At 45.0% G+C, this 22,698-nt stretch overlaps 1 protein-coding gene across 11 annotated transcripts in view; it reads right to left on the bottom strand.

Moving 5' to 3' along the window:
• Positions 1-13,814: 13,814 nt before the first annotated feature.
• KIF1B (kinesin family member 1B) overlaps positions 13,815-22,698 on the bottom strand; it is a 132,070-nt gene continuing 123,186 nt past the window's right edge. For all 11 annotated transcript variants that reach the window (XM_036999718.2, XM_036999731.2, XM_073233171.1 and 8 more), the window contains 6 exons: positions 22,555-22,626; positions 21,364-21,485; positions 19,833-19,982; positions 19,274-19,466; positions 18,693-18,811; positions 13,815-18,191 (listed from right to left, as the gene is read on the bottom strand). In XM_036999718.2, the coding sequence (XP_036855613.2) occupies positions 18,149-18,191; positions 18,693-18,811; positions 19,274-19,466; positions 19,833-19,982; positions 21,364-21,485; positions 22,555-22,626 (699 nt within the window). In that variant the 3' untranslated portion in view covers positions 13,815-18,148. The remainder of the gene's footprint in view (positions 18,192-18,692; positions 18,812-19,273; positions 19,467-19,832; positions 19,983-21,363; positions 21,486-22,554; positions 22,627-22,698) is intronic.

Below are 22,698 nucleotides of genomic sequence, written 5' to 3'. Positions count from 1 at the left end.
TGTGGCCCGGCCCGGGCGGGGACCGAGGCTGTTTCTCCTGGGATGCATGCCCCCGTCCCGGGGCCAGGAAGTGCAGGAGCTGGCCGCGACCCGGGCTGGGCGACGAAGGCGCGCCGAGAGCAGGCAGCGACTGCGCTTGGTTGCGGGACCCGGGCTCGGAGGTGGCTCCTCGAGCTCCTTACCTGCTGGAGAGCTGCAGGCGCGGAGACGGTGAACCGCGCGCCCGGGGCCCTGGCACCATCTCCCACTTGGCTTTCTCAAGGCACCTTGACCCACAACCCTGCCGCCCCGACAGATGTCCGGGAATGACGCTCAGCTCCTCCATTTTAGGATTTTTTGTTTTTCTGTGAATGCTTCACATTACCTTGCCCATAGTAAATGCTCACCTATTTCCCGTCATACCAGTAACACAGGTGACTCTGTAACGTAAGTTTTAAGGGTTACAACTACCATGTTAGCAAACGTCCCACTATAGCAGTTCTTTCCTATTGGAAGTGGGGTGTGAAATCACAGTATCTTTTATGCAATGAAGTCTTACCCTGAAATTTTTTAATGTTATCACCATCTACTTTATCCTGTAAATATTTTTCTATACTAGGTTTTCTTCACTAGAAGCATCCTTTTTATCAATCTGTTATTTTCCTTGAGCTGCTTCCACATGTACCTGTTTTGTACCTGTCAAGCCTTAGTTCCCTGAAGGTGCAGTTTTTCTTTTCTTTTTAAAGTCCTGTTGCCTGGCACGGTGTTCAAGGACTGTGTCTGACTCACTGGAGGGCTGTTCAGGTGGGGTCAGGTGAGCACGGAACATCCCCCTCAGGGGAGGAGAGCTCCCTGTCTTACGGGTCCTTTGCTTCATTCCTTCTTTTACTGGATGCAGAAATAGCAGTATGCAAGGCCAGACTTTATTTTAAAGCTATAAGCAAGGTGCCTGGCTGCCCTCAGTGCTTCCGGAAAGAAGTGACTGAGGAGATGGTGAAATGCTAAGCAAGGCAAGCCAGATAGGCCAGAGCCACTGCTCTGAGCCCTGGGTATTAATCCCAGCTCTGCCAAAACAGGTGTTTCAGTAATTTTGGATGAACCAGGCTGCCAGGCATCTTGGAGCTCTCCCAACCAAGTCCCCAAACTCCAGTGTGCAAGAAAGCTTATTAAGTATGAATTCTGATACCACAAATCTGGAATAGGCCAGGAGATGAACATTTTATCAGGAATCCCAGGTGATTCTTACTGTAACAATTTTCAAAATGTGGTCCTGAGACCCTTTCAAGAGGAACTGGGGACAAAACTATTTCCACAGTACTACTCAGGCATGATTTGCCTTTTTCACTGTCATTTACTCACGGCTGTACAGTGGAGTTTTTGTGAGTGTATGTAACATGTGGTACGGAAAAGATCAAATGTAGAGACAGGTTGGAGAATCCAGCTGTCTTCAGCTGCATTAAGGCAGACATTAGATTTGCCAAATGCCACTCATCTTAAGGTAGGGCAAGGACATGGAACAAGGGTCATGTCATTGTGCAATCTACTTAGCCTGTGAAAAAGGCCGTTTGTTTAACTTAAGCTATATGCTGTTTTTCCTGTACTTCCAGCCCGTTAATCAATTAAGTAACTTTGTAACCAGGACAAGAGATAGACCTCCAAAGTGTAAATGAACCTATGTGGATAAAGAATGCCGAGATCCAGACCAACACAGTCACCTAAACAACCCTATTCTTAAAGACAAAACTTCAAAAGAATTATGAATCACCTGTACACATCATGCCCTTTGCTGACCCCTACCCAAAGGCCCTAAAAATCCCAAACCCTAAACTCTTATGTGCGCCTCCTGAGGTCGCCACACTTCATCTGAGTGTGTCCTGTCTGTATTGAACTTTGGTGTAGCATAAGCAGATCGCACTTGTCTGTGAACTCTTCTCCATGGTAAAGACAAGAATTTGCCAACCTCCACCTCAGGTGGTAACTGTCTTTGTCACTTCACTATTTCATTCAGCTTTCTGTTCTTCTCTCTCCCTGTTTTACTGCAGACAGTAGGGACGTGGAAGTTCCCAGAACAGAATCTCACACCATCCAGTGCTCTGGCTTCAGGAGTTGGCAAGGGATTCGCCCTATGCCGAGCAAGAGGTCAATGGCTTCCCTTTCCTCCCTATTTTGCCTTGGTCTCTGCTGCCTGCAAAGCAGCTTCCATTTGCTGCTCCTCTCACTCTAATGAATTCCTTCCTTACCTGCACTAGTCCCATCTGCTCAAGAATTCTTTCTGGTTCAGAGTCAAGAACCCTCCCTGGGCCCGGGTTGAGGTTTCTTCTAGTATGTAGGGAGACCTCCTCAGACGCAACTGCCTGACAGCAATCTCACTACATTTCCTTTCATTTTGGGAAAATCATCTTCAGAAGTTTCTCAGGCTTAATTTTTTTCATCGGTAAATAGTAAGCTTCTGTCATAGTTTCATAGAAACAAAAGCTCTTTGGGTCCTTAGTTTTTAAGAGTGTAAAGGGGTCCTGAGACCAACATGTTTGAGAACCACCCATTTAGTCCAACACTACTTTGGAGATGAGGACACAGTCTCAGAGGGCCAAGACTTGCTGAGTCACAGTGACACACAGAACTGCCCCTGAGGGGATGAGTCCACTGCTCTCCAAGTTCCTCCCCTAAAACCTGGGATTCGGGAACTGCCTCAGGGGCAGGACAGCACATTACTGTGCAAGTCGGACCAGAGGGCTTCTCAAACGATCTGGAACATCTTTCTTGGAAGCCGCCTGATGGAGACGGAATGGGTTTCAGCGCCACATTGACCTTAGCTTGCTCTGGTTCCATTTCTTTCCAGCTGTGCAAGTTGGGGCAATTTATTGAGTCTCAGAGTCTCTTCATGAATGAAACAGGAATGACAGAATCTACAGGCTAGAATCCAGCTCCACAAATGGGAGCTTGTGCTGAGGTACTCGGTCTGCATATACTAGTTTCTTTTTTATGGAAAGGACTCAGAAAGACATGAACCATGTGGAAAATCGGACTGAACAAAAACATTTCTCTTAGGCTTCCTCCTTGTGAAACCTGGGGAACAAGAAAGCAGGGCACCTTTGCAGCTTCCCACAAAGCTTCTGAGCAGTTCCCATAGTCCAAGCTCAGTGGTAAAACGATCCATTGCTTGAAATGTTTACTATAGAAAAAATTCCCATTTGACAATGGCATACTCATGAATTTCAAAATGTCTCTTTTCCTGATCCAAACGTATGTCAGCCTAGGCATCTTACCCTCTTCCGCACGGTGACTGCCTCTGTTCTGCACCCCTAAATAGGATGCACCAGCACATCCCATTAAAAATACTTTCTGCACTCAATCCCAGTCTTTGGAAATGTGCCTCAGTCTGAGCTTGGGTCCACAGGACTGAGCAGGGTGACTCAGCCAAGGTGACATAGCCCTTAGGTCTCCAGGTGATAACTTTTAATTTGAAAGACAGGCACTGCAGTCCTTTTCTACAGCACACACCAGGTAAGAGGAAGACTCACCTCTGACCTCTCCCCCTAGGGACTCCCGCCCCCACCCAGCGGCACACGGTGCTCCAGAGACTCAGTTACTGTCTGGTTCCAGAGCAGGGCCTGACTTGCTGTTCTGCCTGCTCGCCTGCCTCTGTCCTACCGTCTTGCTTTCAGGCTTCCTTCGTCCCAGGATGACCTGGACGTCTCTCCCGCGCGTCCTTAGCACCGCGCTTTCACTGCCTGCTTTGTTTCCATCTCCCTCACCTGGACTATCAGCTGTGAGGATGGGGACTGTGTCTATCTTGTTCTTGTGTATCTCTGTCACCTTCCTATGCCTTACATGTAACAGATGGCCTCTGTTGCTGTGCAATGACTGGTTTACACTGGTTCTTAGACGGGGCACCATTCATGCCAGCTGGTCTGAACAGTCCCATTCACACCTGTCTTCTGGCATAGTTTTAATAGTGATCCCTTTCACACTCAAAATTGTTCTGATTTGGATGGCAAACTCTATTGGCATGCTAATTTCAAATCTTGTCATAGCTTCATCATAGAACTGTCTTTTTTTTTTTTTTTAAAGATCTATTTAAGTGTAGGGGAGTGGGGGAAATACGGAGAATTTGGTAAAAAGGGTAGAAACTTTCAGCTATAAGATGAATAAGGTCTTGAGGATTGAATGGTACCGTGATTACTATAGTTGGTAACACTATATCCCGTAAGTGAAATTTGCTGAGAATAGAACTTAAAAGTTTTCCCAAAAAAACATGTATGTATAAATATGGGAGAGATGGATGTGTTAATTAACTAGATGGGGGGAATCCTTTCACAATGTGTATCAAATCATCACAACGTACACTTTAAACTTCTTACAATTTTGTCAATTGTACCTCAGTAAAGCTAAAAAAAACACAAATTTTAAAAGATTTATTGAAGGGTAAGTTCCATGCTACACAATACATACATTGTAAGTACACAGAGGGATGGTATTCAGCTCATCAATATAGCTGTGTAACCATCAGCACAATCCAGTTCTAGAACACTTCCACCGCCCCAAAAGGCTCCCCTGTTTACAGTCACTCTCTGCTCCCCACCCCGACCCCAAGCACCCTCTCATCTCTGTGTCTGTATAGTTTTGCTTTTTCCAGAAATCTCATATAAATGGAGTAATACATAATTCTTCGTGTCTGGCTTCTCTCATGAAGCATATTTTTGAGGCTTATCCATGTCCCTGCATGTTTGAGCAGTAAGTCCCTTTTTATTGTTGAGTGGCGTTCCATTGTGCATAATTTGCTTATCCATTTATCTGTTGATGGACATTTGGATTGTTTCTAGGTTGGGTAATAAATAAATAATTGTCTTGAACACTGAATTGTTGGGTGGGCACGTTTTCTTCTCTCTTGGGTAGATACTTAGGAGTGAATTTGTTGGTTTATGCGGTAAAGCGTATGTTTACATTTTTAAGGAGTGCTAAACTATTTCCAAAGTGGCTGTGTGCCATTTTACATTCCCGCAAGCAAAGTGTGAAGGTTCCAGTTTCTCCACATCCTCACCAACACTTGATACTGTCTTTGTGATGACAGCTATCCTAATAGTGGAAGTGGTATCTCATTGTGCTTTCGTTTGCATCTCCTTAATGGCTAATAATGTTGAGTAGATTTTCACATGCTTATTAGCTAGTCATATATCTTCTTTGGGAAATATCCCTCCAAATCTCTTCTTGTTTATTTTTAATAAGTTTTAGAATAGATTTTTCCTTATAGAGAAGTTGTACAGATAGTTCAGAAAGTAACGTTATAGCCTTCACCTAAACCCTATTGTTAATAATTCAGTATTACATTTATATTTGTCACAATTAAGAAACCAACATCAGTGTAATATTATAACTAAGCTCCAGACCTTATTAGAATTATCAATCTTCTGCCAATGTACTTTTTCTGTCCTGGGCTCCCAGCCAGGATACAATATATTTAGTCATCATATCTCCTTGATTTCCTCTGGTCTGTTTTAGTTTCTTAGTCTTTTCTTGTTTTTTCATGACCTTAATTAACAGTTTTGTGGAATACTGGTCAGGTTTTTTTTTTATTAAAGTATTGTTGATATTCAATCTTATGTCAGTTTCAAATATACAACACAGTGGTTCAACAGTTACCCATATTATTAAATCCTCACCCATCTATTGCAGTTACTATCAATGTAGTAACTTGTTACAGAATCATTAACTATATTCTCCATGCTGGCCAGGTGTTTTTATAGAATGTCCTTCCATTTGGATTTCTCTGACTTTTTTTTCTCATGGTTATATTGGGGCTACAGAAGTAAATACCACAGAAGTAAAGTGCAAGTCACATCTTATCAGACAAACCTGCTATCAACAGCGATGATGTTAGCCTTGATCACCTGACTACAGTTTGCCAGGTTTCTGAATATAAAGTTTTTTCTTCCTCCTTTCTGTATCTTGTCCTTTGGAAGCCAGTCACTAAGTGCAACTTATTTTTGCCTGTTTTTTTTTCTTTTAAAAGTAGGATCGTGTCTTATTACTGAGTTTTTAAAGTTCTTTATGCATTCTACATATACAAGTTCTTTATCAGATATGTGATATGCAAATGTTTTCTCCCTTGAGGCTTTTCATTTTCTCATTGATTCCTTCTGAAGAGTAAAAGCTTTTAATTTTTATGAAGTCCAATTTATCATGTTTTTGGTGACATTACCTAAAAAATCTTTGCCTCACCCTAGGTCACAAAGATTTTCTCCTACATTTTCTTTCAGAAGCTTTATATTTTTAACTCTTACATGTAGATATATGATCCACTTTGAGTTACTTTTTCATGGAATGTAAGGTAAGGGTCTTAATTCCTATTTTTGCATATGGGTATCTAATTGCTCAAGCAACATTTGTTGAAAAGACCACATTGAATCGCCTTGGTGCCTTTGTAAAAAAAATCAGTTAACTACAAATGAAAATGTTTGTTTCTAGGTTTTTTATTCTGTTCCCTAATTTTATGCCAGTACCACACTGCCTTGGTTTCTGTGGCCTTATAATGAGTTTTGAAATCAGGTAATTTAAGTCCTCCAACTTTGTTCTTCTTTTCCAAAGTTGTTTTGGCTATTCTAGGTCTTTTGCCATTTCCATATAAATTTTAGGATGTTTGTTAATTTCTACAAAAAAGCCCTGTGTGACATTTTTGGGAGTGCACTGGATTTACAGATTAATTTGGGGAGCACTGACATCTTAACAAGACTGAGTTTTCTGATCCATGAACATGTTGTAAGGTCTCCATTTATTTAGGTCTCTAATTTACTTCAGCAATGTTATGTAGGTTGAGTGAACAGGTTTTGCCTTCTTCGTTAACTGTATTCCAAATACTCCTTTTGATGTTGCTGTGAATGCATTTTCCTCATTTTCAGATTGTTCATTATTGGTACCTAGACACACAACTCATTTTTCTACACTGATCTTATGTCCCAAGCCCTTGTTATCTGTGATGATGTCATCTGTGAATAAACCGCGATTTTACTTCTTCCTTTCCAATCTGAATGCCTTCTATTGTCCTTGCGTTTTGCACTGGCTACAACCTCAAGTACAATGTTGCAGTGGTGATAAGAGACAGGCAGCCTTGTTCCCCAGTACTAGAGGGGAAGCAGCCAATTTCTCACTAAGTATGGTTCATTTTAGTTTTTTCAGATAACTTTCATAAAGCTGAGGAGTTTCTCTCGTCTTCCTAATTTCTTGAGAATTTTATCATGGACTTTACTATTTCTCCTTTCACTTGTTTCTGCCCCATCTATTTTAACTTTGATGCCAGATGCAATTACATTTATAATGGTACATCTCCCTGATGTTGACCCCTTATCATGAAATATTCCTCTTTGTTTCTAATAATATTTCTTGTCTTAAAGTTGCTCATGTCCAGTGTTAACACAGCTGTTCTCACTCTCTTGTGATTACTGTTTATGGTAACATTTCCCAAACTTTTACTTTCAACCTATTTTGTGTCTGAATCAAAAAGTTCTCTTGTAGACAGAATATAGTTGGATCCTGATTTTATAAATCCAGTTTGCACAATCTCTGCATTACGGTTAGAATTAGTCCATTAACATATAATGTAACTACCAATATGGTTGGACACAGGGATGCCATTTTTGCTGTTTTCTGTACGTCTCATGTCTTTCTGGTTCCTCTGTTCTCCTGTTACTGCTTTTGTGTTAATTTTTGTGTGTGTGTGTATATTTTAATCCCTAGGTTCATATTTTAACTATATCTTTTTGAGTTATTTTCTCAGTGGTTGTCTAGGGACTATATGCATCCTTAACTTATTACAATGTACTTAAGTTTAGTACTTAAAATTCTGGTAAAATATAGCAACTTTACAATATAACTCCATTTCACGTTTGCTGTTGTCATCTATATGACAATATATATTTTAAGTAAAAAAATACATGTTATAATTGCTGGTTCAAAGAGTATTATGCTTTTCTTAAAAAACTAAGAGGGGAAAAAAGTGTTTTATTTTTAGTTATGTATTTATCACTCCAGAGGTTTTTCATTCCTTCTGGGTAATTTAAATTTTGCCCGTTGTCATTTTCTTTTAAGCCTACAGGACGTTTTTAGTATTTTTTTTCCTGTAGTATTTCTTGTAGGACAGATCAGCTAGCACTCTTCTTTCTTTTTTTAAAGTCTGGGAATGTCTCTATTTTACCTTATTTTTGAGAGATGATTTTGCTGGATGTAAAATTCTTGGTTGACAATATTCTGAGTATCTCATTTCAGTGGCTTTCACTCTTACTGATGAGTAGTCATAACCATTAATCGTATTAATCAAATTGTTATTCCCCTATCCATGATTTTTCTCTTGCTGTTTTTAAAACTTTCTCTTTGGATTGATTTGTTTACCTATGATGTGTCTAGGTGTGGATCATTTTGATTATCCTACTGGGGCTCATCAAGTTAAAACGGTAAATTGAAGCCTTTCCACACAGTTAGCAGTTTTCAGCCATTAATTCTTAAAATAATTTTTCTGCCTTTTTTTCTCTCCTCTCCTAGAACTCCCACGTCACATATATCGGTACACTCTGTTCAGGTTTCTTATTCTTATGTCTTAAGCTTGGTTTCCTGAGGGTTGCCCTATGTCTCCTTGTCAGCCTTTGCCTGTGTGTGTGCATTGGGAAGTGCATCCACAGCTCACCCAGTTCCCAGGTCTCCCTTGGCTGTGACTTTGCTGGGCTTCCTGGCGCCTCCCCTGTGCACGTACAGCCAGCCAGGTACATGTCGAGAGCTTACCTAGTCCCTCTGCGGCCCTCTCCCTTAGGGCCTTGTCTGCTGCTGCCCGACTGAGACCTCAGGCTCGCAAGCTTCAGGTTTTCCCCATTCTTTTTCTCACCAAGCTTGCCACTTTTTAGCAGGTAATAAGGCTACAGCTCTCCTCCCCCCCACCCTCCCAAACACACCCCCTTTGAAATGAAGGGGTTCAGAACAAGTCTCCCCACTATGTGCCACTTTGGCACATGGACTGTTTTGAGCTGAAGACGATGGAGACCCTGTGGGCTCAAGGGAAGCTTTTTCACCTCCCCAAACTTCCTAGGAATATCCAAACTGGGTCTTTCTCAAATAAGGGTTATTAGCAGAAGTCAATTTTATTGAATGACCTGCCTGCATGGCAGGGCAACCATCTAATGACCAAATACCTGCTCTTCTTACTGCCCTGTAAATTGCCCTCCTCCCCTCTGAAGCCCCAGGTCCGTATCCCATTCCTGAGCTCAGGATGGCATAGATGCCCCATCTTACTTTTCTTCTTTGAACCTCTCGTGTACGGGGTGTGTGTTTGGCGGGGGAGAGTTTGGCTGTACATACAAAATTAAACTTTATTTTCTGTTAATCTGACTCACATCAATTTAATTTTTAGACCAGTGAGAAGAGCCTTGAAGGGAAGAAGTCAATTTTCTTCCCAATAGGAGCAAAGTCCTGAGGAGGGGCCCACAGGAGGGAGTGGGGGTGGGGGTGGCAGAGGGGAGCAGTCCCAGGCCAGAAGCTGCAGGGTCTCACTGCTCTTCCCGAATCTCTAGTAAGTTTTTCCAAGAATAAATGTTTCTTTATTTGTCGGCCTTTGGTTGATATCCAGAGCCCTGAAATGTTTCTAGTACCTTTTTTCAATTTTATGTTTTTTTATTTGTGCAGAGAACGCTCTCTTCCTCGTCACACGGCAGCAGCCAGCGCTCCACCACAGAACTGCCCTTCTGCCCAGAAACAAGGCCTTCGTCTGAGCCCCCAGGGAGCGGTCAGAAAGGCACAGGTCGCCGGGCAGACGAGGGCCTGTGCTGGGTGTTGCCTCTCAGGTGTTCCTCTTTCACCCCAGGCTCATAGCAAAGAAAGGAGAGTCGCAGAAGCAGGAAATTCAGGGAGAGGCTTCAAAAAAGACAAAGGGATCGGGAAACTCCCCAAATTCCTGATGTTCTCCGGGCCGACGGTCACCAGGATCCTTGACTGCAGGGTGCCCCCTCTTGTCTGTCCTGCCTCCTTCCTAGGCTGGGCGATAGCCAAGTGAGCTAATGTCTGTGGAAGTTCCTTGTAAATGTCAGATCGCCCTACAGTTTTAGGATGCCACGATTACTATCTAGTGTGACAGAGAAACTCCTCCCAGGGACTTGATTTTCTCAGCTACTTAGTGGCAGAACTGAACTTTAACCCAAGTCTAAGGCTGAGCCCAGCACTTTCCTAAGCAGATTAGTGGGCCATAATCATGCAAACTCACAGAGATACATTTTCCCAGTGAAATTGTGTATTAGAGATCTTTAGTTGACTTGAAATGAAAAACGAAATTGAAATTAACTTTCAATGACTAGCTTTGGAAAACAAACAGCACTTGTAGAAATTTCACAGGTTTGAACTTTACACAGTCGACGGCTCCCTTTAAGAGAGCCTTGGTGCCCCACACGCCTTCCAACTCAGGTGCAGCTATTTCCTTTCGGTGGTTACAAGGAAAGCCTACCAGGGGACTTCTGCTGCAGGAACAAATTGATTGCTCTAGTCTGAGATTTGGCAAGGGAGAAATTATGCTGAGTCAATGTGACTAAACATCTGAACACACCCAGATTACTAATGAACAGGCATCATTTTAGGCAAATATGCTTAAATACCTAATTAAGCAGCCAGTAATTTTTTTCTTCTACTACAGCCTTCCCATTTCTTTGTTAAGGTGCTAACTACCAGTAAAATACAATGGTCTCCCAGGATCATTGGAAAACCACAACAAACTGGCTTAGGAGAGAGCAGATGGTGGGTAAGCCCTGACACTCGGGTTTTTCTTTTATGTAATCCAAGTGCCTGATTTAAGCTTTACACAGCCTCTCCTAAAACACACTGCCAGCCGCAGGCCTGGGAAGAGGCCTCAGAGAGACTGCAGAGAAGCAGGCTGCGTCCCCGCTGTGTGTGGGGCCCCTTTGCTTTGGAGATCTTGGTTAGTATCAAAACTGACCATTTGGGTCACTTGTTTTTTCTCTTCCTGCACTTTAAATTGCCACTCTTAGGTTTTAAATTCACCAATAAAACGTGAGCCCATGAAACCCTAGGCCCCACCCTCAACCCCAGTCAAAGGAGAGGCCCAGGCCTACATGGGCATGCTCCCCTCTCTCTCTCTCTCTCTCTGTGATCAGAGAGGCCATGTAATTTCCAGGTCCTGTAAGCAACAGACCTGCTTTGTTTTGTTTTCAAAGTTTCCCAATGGTTACTACTGAAGAGCATCTTGTAACCTTAACCACAATCTGGTCCAGCCATAACATTGGTCTTTGAGAAACTGAGACCAGCATCCAATGGCAGGGCTGGAACAAAGGCAAGCCTCCCCCAGAAGTGAACAGAGTAAAGCCAGAGAGCTTGCTAGAACTAGAGCTTCATGCTGACTTTTTTATAATTATAGTGTCATTGATATACAATCTTATGAAGGTTTCAGATGAACAACATTGTGGTTTCAACATTCACCCATATTATCAAGTCCTCTCCCTCCCCAGGCCCCATGGCAGTCACCATCTATCAGCGTAGTAAGATGCTATAGAGCTGACCTCTATATTTTAGAAAAGCCCCAAATGCTCGGCTTGTGATGCTTGGGAAAGTCAGTTCCCACTACTGCTCACCCTAACAAGCTTTGGTCCTGCCCTAGCTCTGTGAATCCCAAATCCAGGCTTGGGTGTGCATTCTACAGGCTTGGGTGATGGGGATAAAGGGGCACAGTAATTCACAGTCACAATATAAGTTGGTCATGGGGACGGTAGTACAGCAAGGAGAATATAGCCAATGATTCTGTATCATCTTCCTGCATTAACAATGACCACACTAGAGGGAGTGAGGATTTAATAATATGAGTAACCGTTGAACACTGTGCTGTATATTTGAAACCAACATAAGACTGTATATCAACAATACTTTAATAAAAAAAATAAATAAAAGAAAAGCAGGACTTCAGGCCCAACAGACCTCCTGGGCCCAAGCCTGCCTGCAGTGCGAGCCAGAGCATCTGCAGCACATGAAGGCCAGAGAAGCACTTGCTGCCAACCTACTTAATTCTGAGGTCCGGTGTTCGTAAATCCACTTGCACCACGCGTCAGCCACAGTCTCCAACCCCACCTTCAACGGTAATAAAGGTGCAATCTTCCACCTGACTTCTTTTGTTTCTTAGTTTGCTTTGAAGTTGGTAAAAAATGACTGTATTCACTGGCTCCCTCCAACATCCTAGACTCCCTGTTGCCAAAAGCTGTGGCCACTGCTCAGTCCCCAGCTTACCCCGTCAGCTGCACAGGACACAGTCCTCATTTCCTCCATTTTCCAACGCTTCCTTACCTGGCCACCAAGGCTCATGCTCGCTCAGCTTCGTCTTGCTGGGCTGTCCTCTCTCCGACTTCTCCCTGCTGCAGCGCCCAAGGGTCTCCCATGGTTCCCACTGCCCAGGTCTCGTACCTTTCTCTGTCACCTCCATGCTCACAACTCCCGAATGTCCGTGTCCGGCCCCAACCCTCTCCCCAGAGCCCAGCTGGTATATCCGACGGCCTCACTGAGTACAGTCAGGAGGCAAGGCTGGCATCCCAGAGCGAACAGCCAAAACCAAAGTCTTCATGCAGCGCCAGCCCTTTACTCTTTCCCCGTCTTCTTCACCTGCAGAATTTACTGCTGTTCTTTCTGCACACACAGCTGGTGAGTTACCTTTGCCCTTTCTGTGACCCTACCTGCAGCCCCTCAACAAACTGTCGGCTCGAATATTAGAACGTACCCTGAACCTGATCTGACCGCTGCTCCCTGCTGCCTTGGACCGAGCTACCACCTTCTCCCCTGGGACACTGAGGTGACCATCTCTGTGACTATTCTGTCTTCCTTCTTCCACTTATCCACCGTCTCCACCACACAGGCTGTCTTCCACTCAGGAGTCAGAATGGGCTTTTAAAGACACAAGTAAGATCATGCCATCCTCTCAAAAGCCGCCAGTGGCTTCCTATTTCATGCTATGAAGTCAGGGCCACCCAAGCCCAAAAGCTGGTCCGTGGCCACTCTCTTGACACCCCAGCTCTAGTGCCCTCCCCTTACTCCACACTGACCTCCTCGTTCTTTTTGAAACCCATGGAGGGCACTGTTGCCTCGAGAGCTTAATTTCTTGGTTTTGAGCCCTCCTTGTCCAGGGATTCGTGTGGCTTACCCACCCTTCTATTCAGGAGTCTGCTCAAACATCCTCTCCCGAGAGAGGCCTTCCCGGGCCACATGATCTAAAAAGACACCTCCTTCCGAGCCCTTCTGATCTCTCATCCAGCCTTATGCCCCGTACCTGGATTATCCGTGTGTGCTGACTGTGCGCTGGGGCTCACTGCGTCTCACCGCTCCGTCACCAGCATCCTGACAGCGTCTCGGGCACAGGGCAGGCACGCGCACGGTGTACTGTAGGAGCTGCCTTTTGCCTCACTGCTGCTTCTCCCTCCCTTCTGTTTCTCCCCAAACACCCAGGACAGTGGTCCTGGCTCATGCTCTGCTCATAAGAATGCATTAAATTAAGCTGACATGCTGAAATTTTCAACCCCTCCACCTAAAAACAGTAACACTACAAAATCACTGGTAGGTAGATTAAAGAGAGGTTTTGGGAGCAGACAGACAAATCCAGCTAAAATAGCCAGTTCTATACTTGGAGGAAAGTACTTTCAAAGAAACAGTACCACATCAGCTTTCCTGGTTATATGATAACTACTGTTTTGAATTATCAGAAAGGAACATGAGGGTCACAGCACCATGACTTCCGTCCCAGAAAAGTAGTATCTTCACAAGAAGTCTTTGTGTAAATGCCTTTTACAGGGTACAAGAAAAAACACACATTGGCAGCCTTCTGATGCACTGGTTGTACCTTTATTTTTTTCGCCTCGTTCACTAACAGCTCCGTGATGCAAGGTTCCCATACACAGATAATGTCTGCATTGCACATCTAAGGCTATATAGCAAAAGAACCAGAATTAGTACAAATACAAGAACTATATTTACATTCTGTATACTCAAGCTCCAAACATCAGAGTATTTACATAATATAACATGAAAACAAAAATCTGAAATTAATAATGTACATCATTGTTAATGTGCTCAACTCCTTACTGGGGAGAGATCAGTTTGCAAAATCTTGGTTCAAAAAGGCCACTTATGCTTTATGGGTTTTGTTGTAATGCACAAGGATGGTGACAGGAGACTTGAAGTCTCAATGGACTAGAGGACTTCAGAGCCACAAGTCTGAGACAATGCCTTACACGTGAGAAGGCTGATGGATTCCTCAGATAACTAATGCCAGAATATGAAGCATGAAAAAATGAACTCGAACACATGGAAACAACACACAACAGCCAGGGTCTGTCAAGCCCAACCTTAGCTCGGACTTTCCATCTGAGCATAGCTGTCTAGCTGTGTGCTTTTACCATGAAATTTGTTATCAACTTTAATTTCTTCCTTTGAACAATTAGAGACTTTCCTAAGATTTATGGGGTTCAAATTTGCATTTCATAAATGGCCTTTTGAACAGCAGCAGCAGATAATCTCTCAGTTGACATTTCACCTTACTAAGGAAGCACAAATCACTACATTCCCGCTACATGCAGTAATGGTTTGGCCACACGCTTGGGTGAATCATTACTGGCCACCGTGGACAGCTGCAGTGCACACGAGTTAGAGTCCTATTCAAGATACATTCAGCAAACCTTCTGAGAGCAGCAGCAGAATTAGTATTTTCTTCTTAAGGAGGTTAACAGTTACATTTTAAGAAAGGAACAAAAGAAAAACTGAAGGACCCAAGTCACACAAGTAAGCCCTGGTGCTGTCCAGGAGGCCCCAAGGAGAGCACCGCACAAGGAACACAGAGGCCAGGAGGCGCTGTGTGCTGGGCCACCCACTCCTCTCCCGTCCAGTGTGCAATTAATTACAGCTGTATAAATATACAAATACCTTACAAAATTAAATATCCCTGTAAATTAGACAACAAGCAGCAGGCAACAAAGTCTTTGCTTTGAAATCAGTGCCGGGAGAAGTCATTTTATTTTTAGATACCAGAAGACCTTTCAGAATGATTTAATTTATCCTTTGTCTTAAAAGAGGTGAAAAATCCATCGAAACTGTAAGTTGTATAAATTCTACGTAGCTTAAGGGGTAAAAAAAACCAGTGGTTTCTTGGTTGAGAAAAGCCCTTTTCCCTGGCCTTCACCATGTCTTAGCCATGTACTGGCATCCAGGTGCCTGCCCGGCTGCCAGAAGCAGCCCTTCCCTGCCTCCCGCCGTGCGCAGAGCTGGCCGGCCCTGCACGGCTGGCCTGAGAGCGGACTGACTCCCAGGCGGCGCCAAGGAGAGGCGGGGTGAGCACTGGTTTGGTGTGGGCTGTGAGGCCATGCTTTGCTCTGGCAGGAGAAAGGATGGGGATGGTGGAGAGATGATCAGTTAACAAGCACTCATTTCTCCTTAAATGTGTAAGTTTTCTTTCCTTACTTGCTTCTTTTGCTTGTTTAAAGGAGTGTTTTAGGAAAAAAAAAATCCTTGAAAGGTACTTTCCTTGAGGGGTAAGTTTGTTCCTCAACTTCCCTGCCACTAGGGCTTCAGCTAAAGCCTCATAAACAGCTCCTGCCATAAATCCTCTCTCAGACCTGGACAGGAGAGATGGACCTGTCTGGAAAGGGAACGCAACTCTGAAACCGTCCACCTCCAATCTGGAAACGAGCCCCTAGAGAAAGGAGCGCCAGCAGGGGCTGTCTGCCCCGCAGCCGCGGGGAGGCTCCGCAGAGAGCGGCGAGCTCGGCGCCTGAGAGCCGAGGCCCGGGCGCCCTGCCTCCTCACGAGGCCTTCTTACCTGGGCAGGTGACAAACAGTCCTGTGCAGCCTGTTCTAATATTTGACACCTCCAAAGCAAAGACTTTCCAAGCCAGTTTTGTTTGAGTTAGAAGAAAAAACAAAAGCCATTTCCGTGCATCACATCGTTCTCCTCTCCCTCAGCCTTCCCCACTTCCTCTGTCGCACACCTGGGTCCTTCTATCAGACTTTGTAACAGCAGCAGCATCTGTGATTTAATTCTAAAAGCAACCTTCAATTTTCATCTCTATTTCCCTGAAATTAGATTTAATTCCGGTCCAGGAAGCCGTCTCCAAGCACTGACAGACCCTGGGTTTGAGCACACACCAGAAAGGCATATCATGTCCATTCGACAATGAAGAAACCTCTACACTAAAAATCTCACATAACACTTAGAAAGCAAAGAACATCACAGTTAATGACCTATCTTTCCAGGAGAGAAAGAAAGTTAAAAAAAAAACCTACTACAGAGTTTTTAAGTGATCACTTTTCAGGGAAGGTCACAGCCTGTGATTTCCACCATTTTTAAGCTTTTGGTGACTCACTGTTCCTCCTCTCTGCCAGGCAACTGCAACAAGCGAAGCTGGGAGGCCTGTTCTGAGAGATGAGCCCAGGCAGGAAGTCAGAAGCAAGGGTCTGGGTGACAAGCTGGGAGCTTCCCAGCAACTGCTCGGCGGGGTGTGCCAGCCCATGCCCTCTGCTGCCTGCAGCAGTCATCCAGCTCCGGAGCACCTGAGAATCGGCGCCCTTACGGCTGAGGGAGCCAGCAGGTACCTCCCTGGATGCCTGAGGGATGGTCAGAGTTCTGAGCAGGGGATGCAAAGAATGTACAAAACCACCCCAGGTCAACTGGCAAAGCAGCTGAAGTAACCTGAAGCCTTCTTTTCCCCACGTCATTCCTGTAAAATTCACTGGCAGCTCACAGAAAAAGTGTCTTCCACGATGGCTTCTGGAAGCGGACAGCCCTGTTCTGTCAGAGAAGGAGACTGCCAGCAGTGAGCTTCCTCCGTTCTCCTCTGGCAACACTTCCACGATGGAGACAGAGGAGAGGCAAGGCGGATACAAGCGACAAACTGCTGGGGCCAAGGCTCAGGTGGGTGAGTCTCAGCCCCTACGTGTCTTTTTGTTTTGTTTTTTTGGTGGCAGGGAGGTGGTTTTAATCCTGGATCCAGAAAGCAAAGCCTGCCATGTCTGCTTACTCGAGTACAGGGGTACAAGAATCATTGGCAATATATTTAATTTGACAAGGATCATTGAAAATGACCACTGCGCCATGAGGGCGGCTTCCAAGTTTATACATGAAAGCTGCATTTCTTTAATGAAAGGGAGCTACAACCACGACCAGCTCACAGCTCAGCATCATCACAATTGTAAAGATAGCATCCAGTTCTACCAGAAAGTGAAACAGCGCCCCCTGGTGGGACACCTGTGTATGACACGGCGCTAATTCCGAACTGTACCACCTATTCACTAATGCCACGGACAACTTGAGAAACTCAGAGAAGAGCCTCCCTCCTGATGGAGAACAGGTCACAAGAACCCTGCTGTGAGCACCCGTGAGTGTCCTCCTGGCTGTCCACCTTCAGGGCCCACTGCCAAATCCTGTTCTGTTGAGATCGACCTGGCAATATCCTCGGTTCTTCCCTTCGTACAAGGCCACGAGCAGCCACTTTCCTGGCCTGCCAAAAAGTCCTCTCTTCCACTAAATGAAATTTGCATAACTACGTTCTAAATAAGCCTGAATTCCAGAGAATACACCAGTCCCATTTCTAAGCTCACCACAATCTTTTCCCTGAATGGAAAATTCAGGAGTTAGCAATGGCAAAAAGAGACAGAATGCAAGAAGGAGGTGTTTCCCCATTAGGTTCTAAAAAGGCCAGATGTCTCCTCCCTCAGTCTCTATGCCACCCAAGAAATATTAAAGTGATATCACAAATAGAGAAAAGAAAAAAAGTATGTGTTACCCTGAAAAACAGACAGATATCCAAAGACAGACATCAGAGATGGGGTCATAATTAGGACATACCATACAAAAGGAAGCCGATATACACCAAAAAATCATTTGGAGATTCACTGGGTCCCCTCTAGGTTTTTTTTTTCTTTGTTTTTCCCCCTTTTGTTAGGCCACATGCTAGTAACAAGATTCTCAGCACAGGAAAAAAGAAAAGAGTACAGAGCCATGGAGATGGGGACCAGGAGAGCTGGAAAAGTGGGGGACAAGGAGGGAGAGGAGGTAAGCCGCAGGATTACACACAAGAGTAACCGGCAAGAATCACAAGGAGAAATGAGATGTAACGCTTTCTTTCTCTCTCGGAAGGCGAGTGAGGGCGCTCAGCTGCGTCACTCAGTACTTCGGTTGGCTCGGGCATCTGCGGGAGAGTTTGGACCTGTGGACCACAAACAGAGAGACAGGGTCAGGAACGAATCCAACGCTCCTCACACCCAGGTCTTTTTCCTTTGCGATTCCTTCCTCCAACCCCTTCCTCCCCTGCACGGCAGGCCCAGGTCTCCAGGCTCCCCAAACACAGATGAAGCTCTGGTCCTCCCCACACACCAGCCCTGGACGCAAGCCCCTCCCAGGATCTGAGGCTGCATCACAGGGCTGCATACTGGGAGAACATTAAGGTTCTCACAACCTTCCCTTTAGTCAGTCCCATGCACGCCAGCTGCAGACCCCAAGACTAGTTGGGTAAAAATGTGACCAGCCTCCTTAGCCACTCTGAATACCAGATAACACCTCAGGAGGAGCTGAGGCCTCATCACCATGCCACAACACGCTTACACTCTTGTCTTTCCTCTATTTTAAACGTGTTTAGAACTAGACTTCCTTCACTGTTTATGTTGCTGCCAGAGACCAAAAGCCAAGGAGAACAGGAACAACTTCTTACCGTATTGTGCCAGCAAGGAGTGGGTTAAAGGCATATAACCAGTCATTCATGTCTTTGTCATTGAGAGCCTGCAAAAGGACCCCGCGGTGCTTTGTGCATACAGCAAAGGTGTTCGATGTCTGAAAAAGACACAGGTAGATGAGAGAGTCACTGTGGCTACTGAGCAACAGTCTAGGAATTGGCTTCTGGGGTCCTTTAAAGGACAGAGGTTGGGGTTATAAGAGCTTCAGGTTGGTCCTTGCATAAAGGATACAACCATCTCACCAGGAGGAACAGCACCTCTCCCTGAACACCAGAGGCCTTGCAAAAAACATTAGTTTTTAGAGAGCTTGGTTGAGAAGACAATCTGGAACTGGAAAGTTAATTCTAAATTCAACTAGTGTCATCCTCCAAGAGGAAACATCCTTCAAAAGTTACAAAAGCAAACTGACCACCCTGGCATATTCACAGGGAATCCGCCCTTCAGATCGATATGGCACCTCTGGATGCAGAGGAAGGATGCTGCACTACACGACAGAGAGCTCAGAACTCGGAAGGGAGGGTGCAAGAGGCGGTGCAGAGCCAGAAAAGGCAGGACTGACCTTCACCATGGCCTGCTGGTCCTCGCTGTATTCCACCTGCGCTGTGGAGAGGTTAATGATGCCACGCTCCACTGGGTCTTTGTCACTGTTATAGATGAAGACATAAGGGCGACGGACCACAACAAAATGTTTAGCCCAGTTGCTGGAATATGGTTCCTTGAAATGCAGGTATCCTTTCTTAGAGACCACTGAGCTAATAAAAAAGACACCACAAGAGAGGTTGGTTTCTCATAAAAAGAAAGTGATCATGAGCTGAGGACCATCAAAACATGTCTCACCAGGGCCAAGTCCCAAGTGTGATCACAAAGGCAGATGATCTGTTTGGCCTAGAATCTTATCTGCCAAAGTAATTCAGCTAAAGAGCACAGAGCACCCCCAACATGCTTGCCAGGGCAGAGGAGCATTCCACATGCACCTGTGGCAGAAACCCAGCCTCGCCCTTTCATCCCAGACTCTGTTTGTAGTAGACTGCAATACAGACCTCATGCAGAAGAGCTGGAAGAAAATCCTTGTTCATTTGTCTTTTATACCCGGCATCCCTGGCCACCAAAGTACTCACCCTGGTCTAATTTCTTCAATATCTGGAACAAGATTGAGAAATTCATTTTTTCCTACTCGGGCCAAATAGGGTGTTTCCACAGCAGGGACAATCTGAAACTGTTCAAATTCTGGGCAGGGACTAGAGGCCCGGGAATTGGCTTCTGGGGTCCTTTAAAAGAGAGAAGTTGGGGAGACAAGAGCATCAGTGAGGCCCATGCATAATGCGTAAACACAAGAGACCCTGCCAACATCATTTTCAGAGAGCTCAGCTGAGATGTTAAACTGGTGTCAGAACGTTAATTTTAAATTCAACTGGTGTCAAACCTTAAGAAGTTACAAAAGAAAACCATTCAGTCCCTCTTTCTACTCTGAAGCCCTCAACAGACGTGTCTGGAACAGGAACTCCATTCCCTTAATGTTGCTATTTAACCCCTTGGCCACACCTAGGACAGTGATTCCCAAAGTGTGGTCCCTGACCAGAAGCATCAGCTTCACCTGGTAACTTGTTAGAAATTCAAATTCTCAGGCTCCAAGCCAGGCCTTATAGAATAAGAAATTCCAGGTGGGGCTCAGCCGCCTGTGCTTTAAGGAGCCATTCAAGTGACACTGATGCACACTAACACCTGAGGACCACCGCCTTAAGGAATTGGCAGAAAAAGCAAACAAATGGGGCGACACCTGGGTTTCTGAATGACCATGTAAGCAGAGCTGCACCAGCGACCGGGACCAGGTCAGGATTGCTGTGTGAGAATTCCTATGCCCCATATTGTGTGTTATCTCTGTAGAGCAGCTTAGCCTAACTAATTGTATTTCACTCACTGTAAAAAGCCTGCTCTTTAAATACTTCACCATTTCTCAGACTGGGATGCATCTTATAATGCATGGCACAACACACTGAGTTGGCAGTGCTTTTTCCTTCTTATGACACATAAACTAACGTCTTATAGCCTACGGCATCCAAATTTGATTGAACTACCTGCTGCTACTTTCTTTAGCCACATTCAACTAGCAAGTGTCAATGTCAGTACATAAGATAGACAGTGGGATGGTATGGCATGGCCAGGTGGGTTCTGACAGGTGAGCCTAATGAGTGAAGACAGGGACAGAGTTCAATGGTCACTGCAAAGAAGTGATTAGGGTGATGAATTCATGGAGTCTAGACTAAATCTGTCTCTCTTTCTTATCTATGCATTTTGCGGTATTATCAGAATAGTTTTTCCAAAATAGTTTCAAAATACTTTCCCCAAGATGAGGCTTCCTGTGTCTGGTATGCCTGGGGAGACAGGCAGGGCTGGGAATGGAGGCCAAAGTGAGCAGGAAGGGATTAGGAAGAACAGTCAGTGATCTGAGGCAGAGAGCTGGTGAGACGTGATGTTCAACGATGCCAGCAGCTTCTTCCTTTCACTGTGACATCCAGAAAGGACTCCCACATACTTCTGAAAGCTGTCTGGGGATGGCGCTGCCCTCGCTGAGGGTCACTGAGCTAGAGGAAGGCTGGCCTTGCCCTGGGCTCCTAGGTGAGCTTCTTTCAGTGACATCTGGGTACTTACTTCTGATCCAAAGAGCTGCTCCTCGCGTCTACCAGAGAGGGGCAGGTGGAGGAGGGAGTGAGGGTAGCGCTGCTGAAGCTGGACACAGAGGGATCCCGTCCGATTGGAGAGATGTCAGACAACTACAGGAGAAGAGCACAGCAAGGGGGCGTCAGATGGAAAAACACCTCTGCAGTAAGACGTTTGGACAGACAGCCAGTGACCTCACCTCCAAAAATCCCCTTTGGTCATTCAAAGGAGATCTCCTTTGGTCATTCAAGAGAACAGGCCTTACAAATATTTTGTGGCCAGCGTGTCACATTAGAAATCAAGACGTTTACAGAGAGGCAAGGCTGGCTTTTTATACTGCTACTGCCCTCCTTCATTAAATAAACGGCCCTATCTACGTAAGCCAAGCACTTAGAACAACAGCACGGTTCTAGAATGTGGCAGAGTCCTGCCCCCCTGGAGGGCATTCTAAGTGGAGAAGGCAGACAATAAACTGATCAACAAACACTTTTAAGAAGTGTCAGGTAGTAAAATGCTACTCCAGAAACTAAAGCTGGGAAAGAGGCCAGAAAGTTTCAGGGAGCTGTCAGCTTTACACAGGAGAGTTAAGCAGGCAATGTAATAGTTAAGCAGAAAAATGAAATAGGCAAGGGAACCAGTCATGGAAACATCTGGAAGATTATTCCAGGCAAAGTAGGCAATATAATAGTTAAGCAGAAAAATGAAATAGGCAAGGAAACCAATCATGGAAACATCTGGAAGATTATTCCAGGCAAATGAACAGCAAGGATGAAAGACCCCTAGGGAGGAACGAGCCCGGAGAGGAACAGGGAAGGCCACACTGACGAGAACACAGTGAATGACACACAACTTCTTTAAAATGTTCACCTCATTCTTTGTCAAGGGCAACAAAGCTTTATGCCACCAAGAACATCAGGACCTCTTGTGCCCTGTCATACAACAACATACATCCCCTACAGAATAATCTCCTCCAAGTGACTCGGGGAAAAGCCAAAATGTCCCCATCTGATAACCACTCCAAGGAACATGGAGGAATACTCTTATCTTCAGAAGTCAGCATTCTGACTCTGAAAAAATAAATACAAGATCAGGTATGTCGTATATTCTCAAAGATAACCCTATGCCCATCTCAAGCCACCTAAAAACAGAGTAACCCAGAGACGGGACACCGGGGCTGCTCACCTTACAGTCACTGATGCTGCCATGCACCTGGCTGAATTCTCGGTTGAAAGTATGGGTTAGAAGTTGCAGGCACTAGGGTGGAGAAAAAGAAGTGTAAGTTTCAATGGTTAAATGAAGCTCTGGATTCAAGGCAAGAAGGGAAAG

The sequence above is a fragment of the Manis javanica genome, chromosome 4 (assembly GCF_040802235.1).
Source record: "Manis javanica isolate MJ-LG chromosome 4, MJ_LKY, whole genome shotgun sequence".
Classification (NCBI taxonomy): Eukaryota; Metazoa; Chordata; class Mammalia; order Pholidota; family Manidae; genus Manis; species Manis javanica.
The sequence above is the reverse complement of the archived record's forward strand: the minus strand, read 5'-3'. Positions and strand labels throughout refer to the sequence as shown.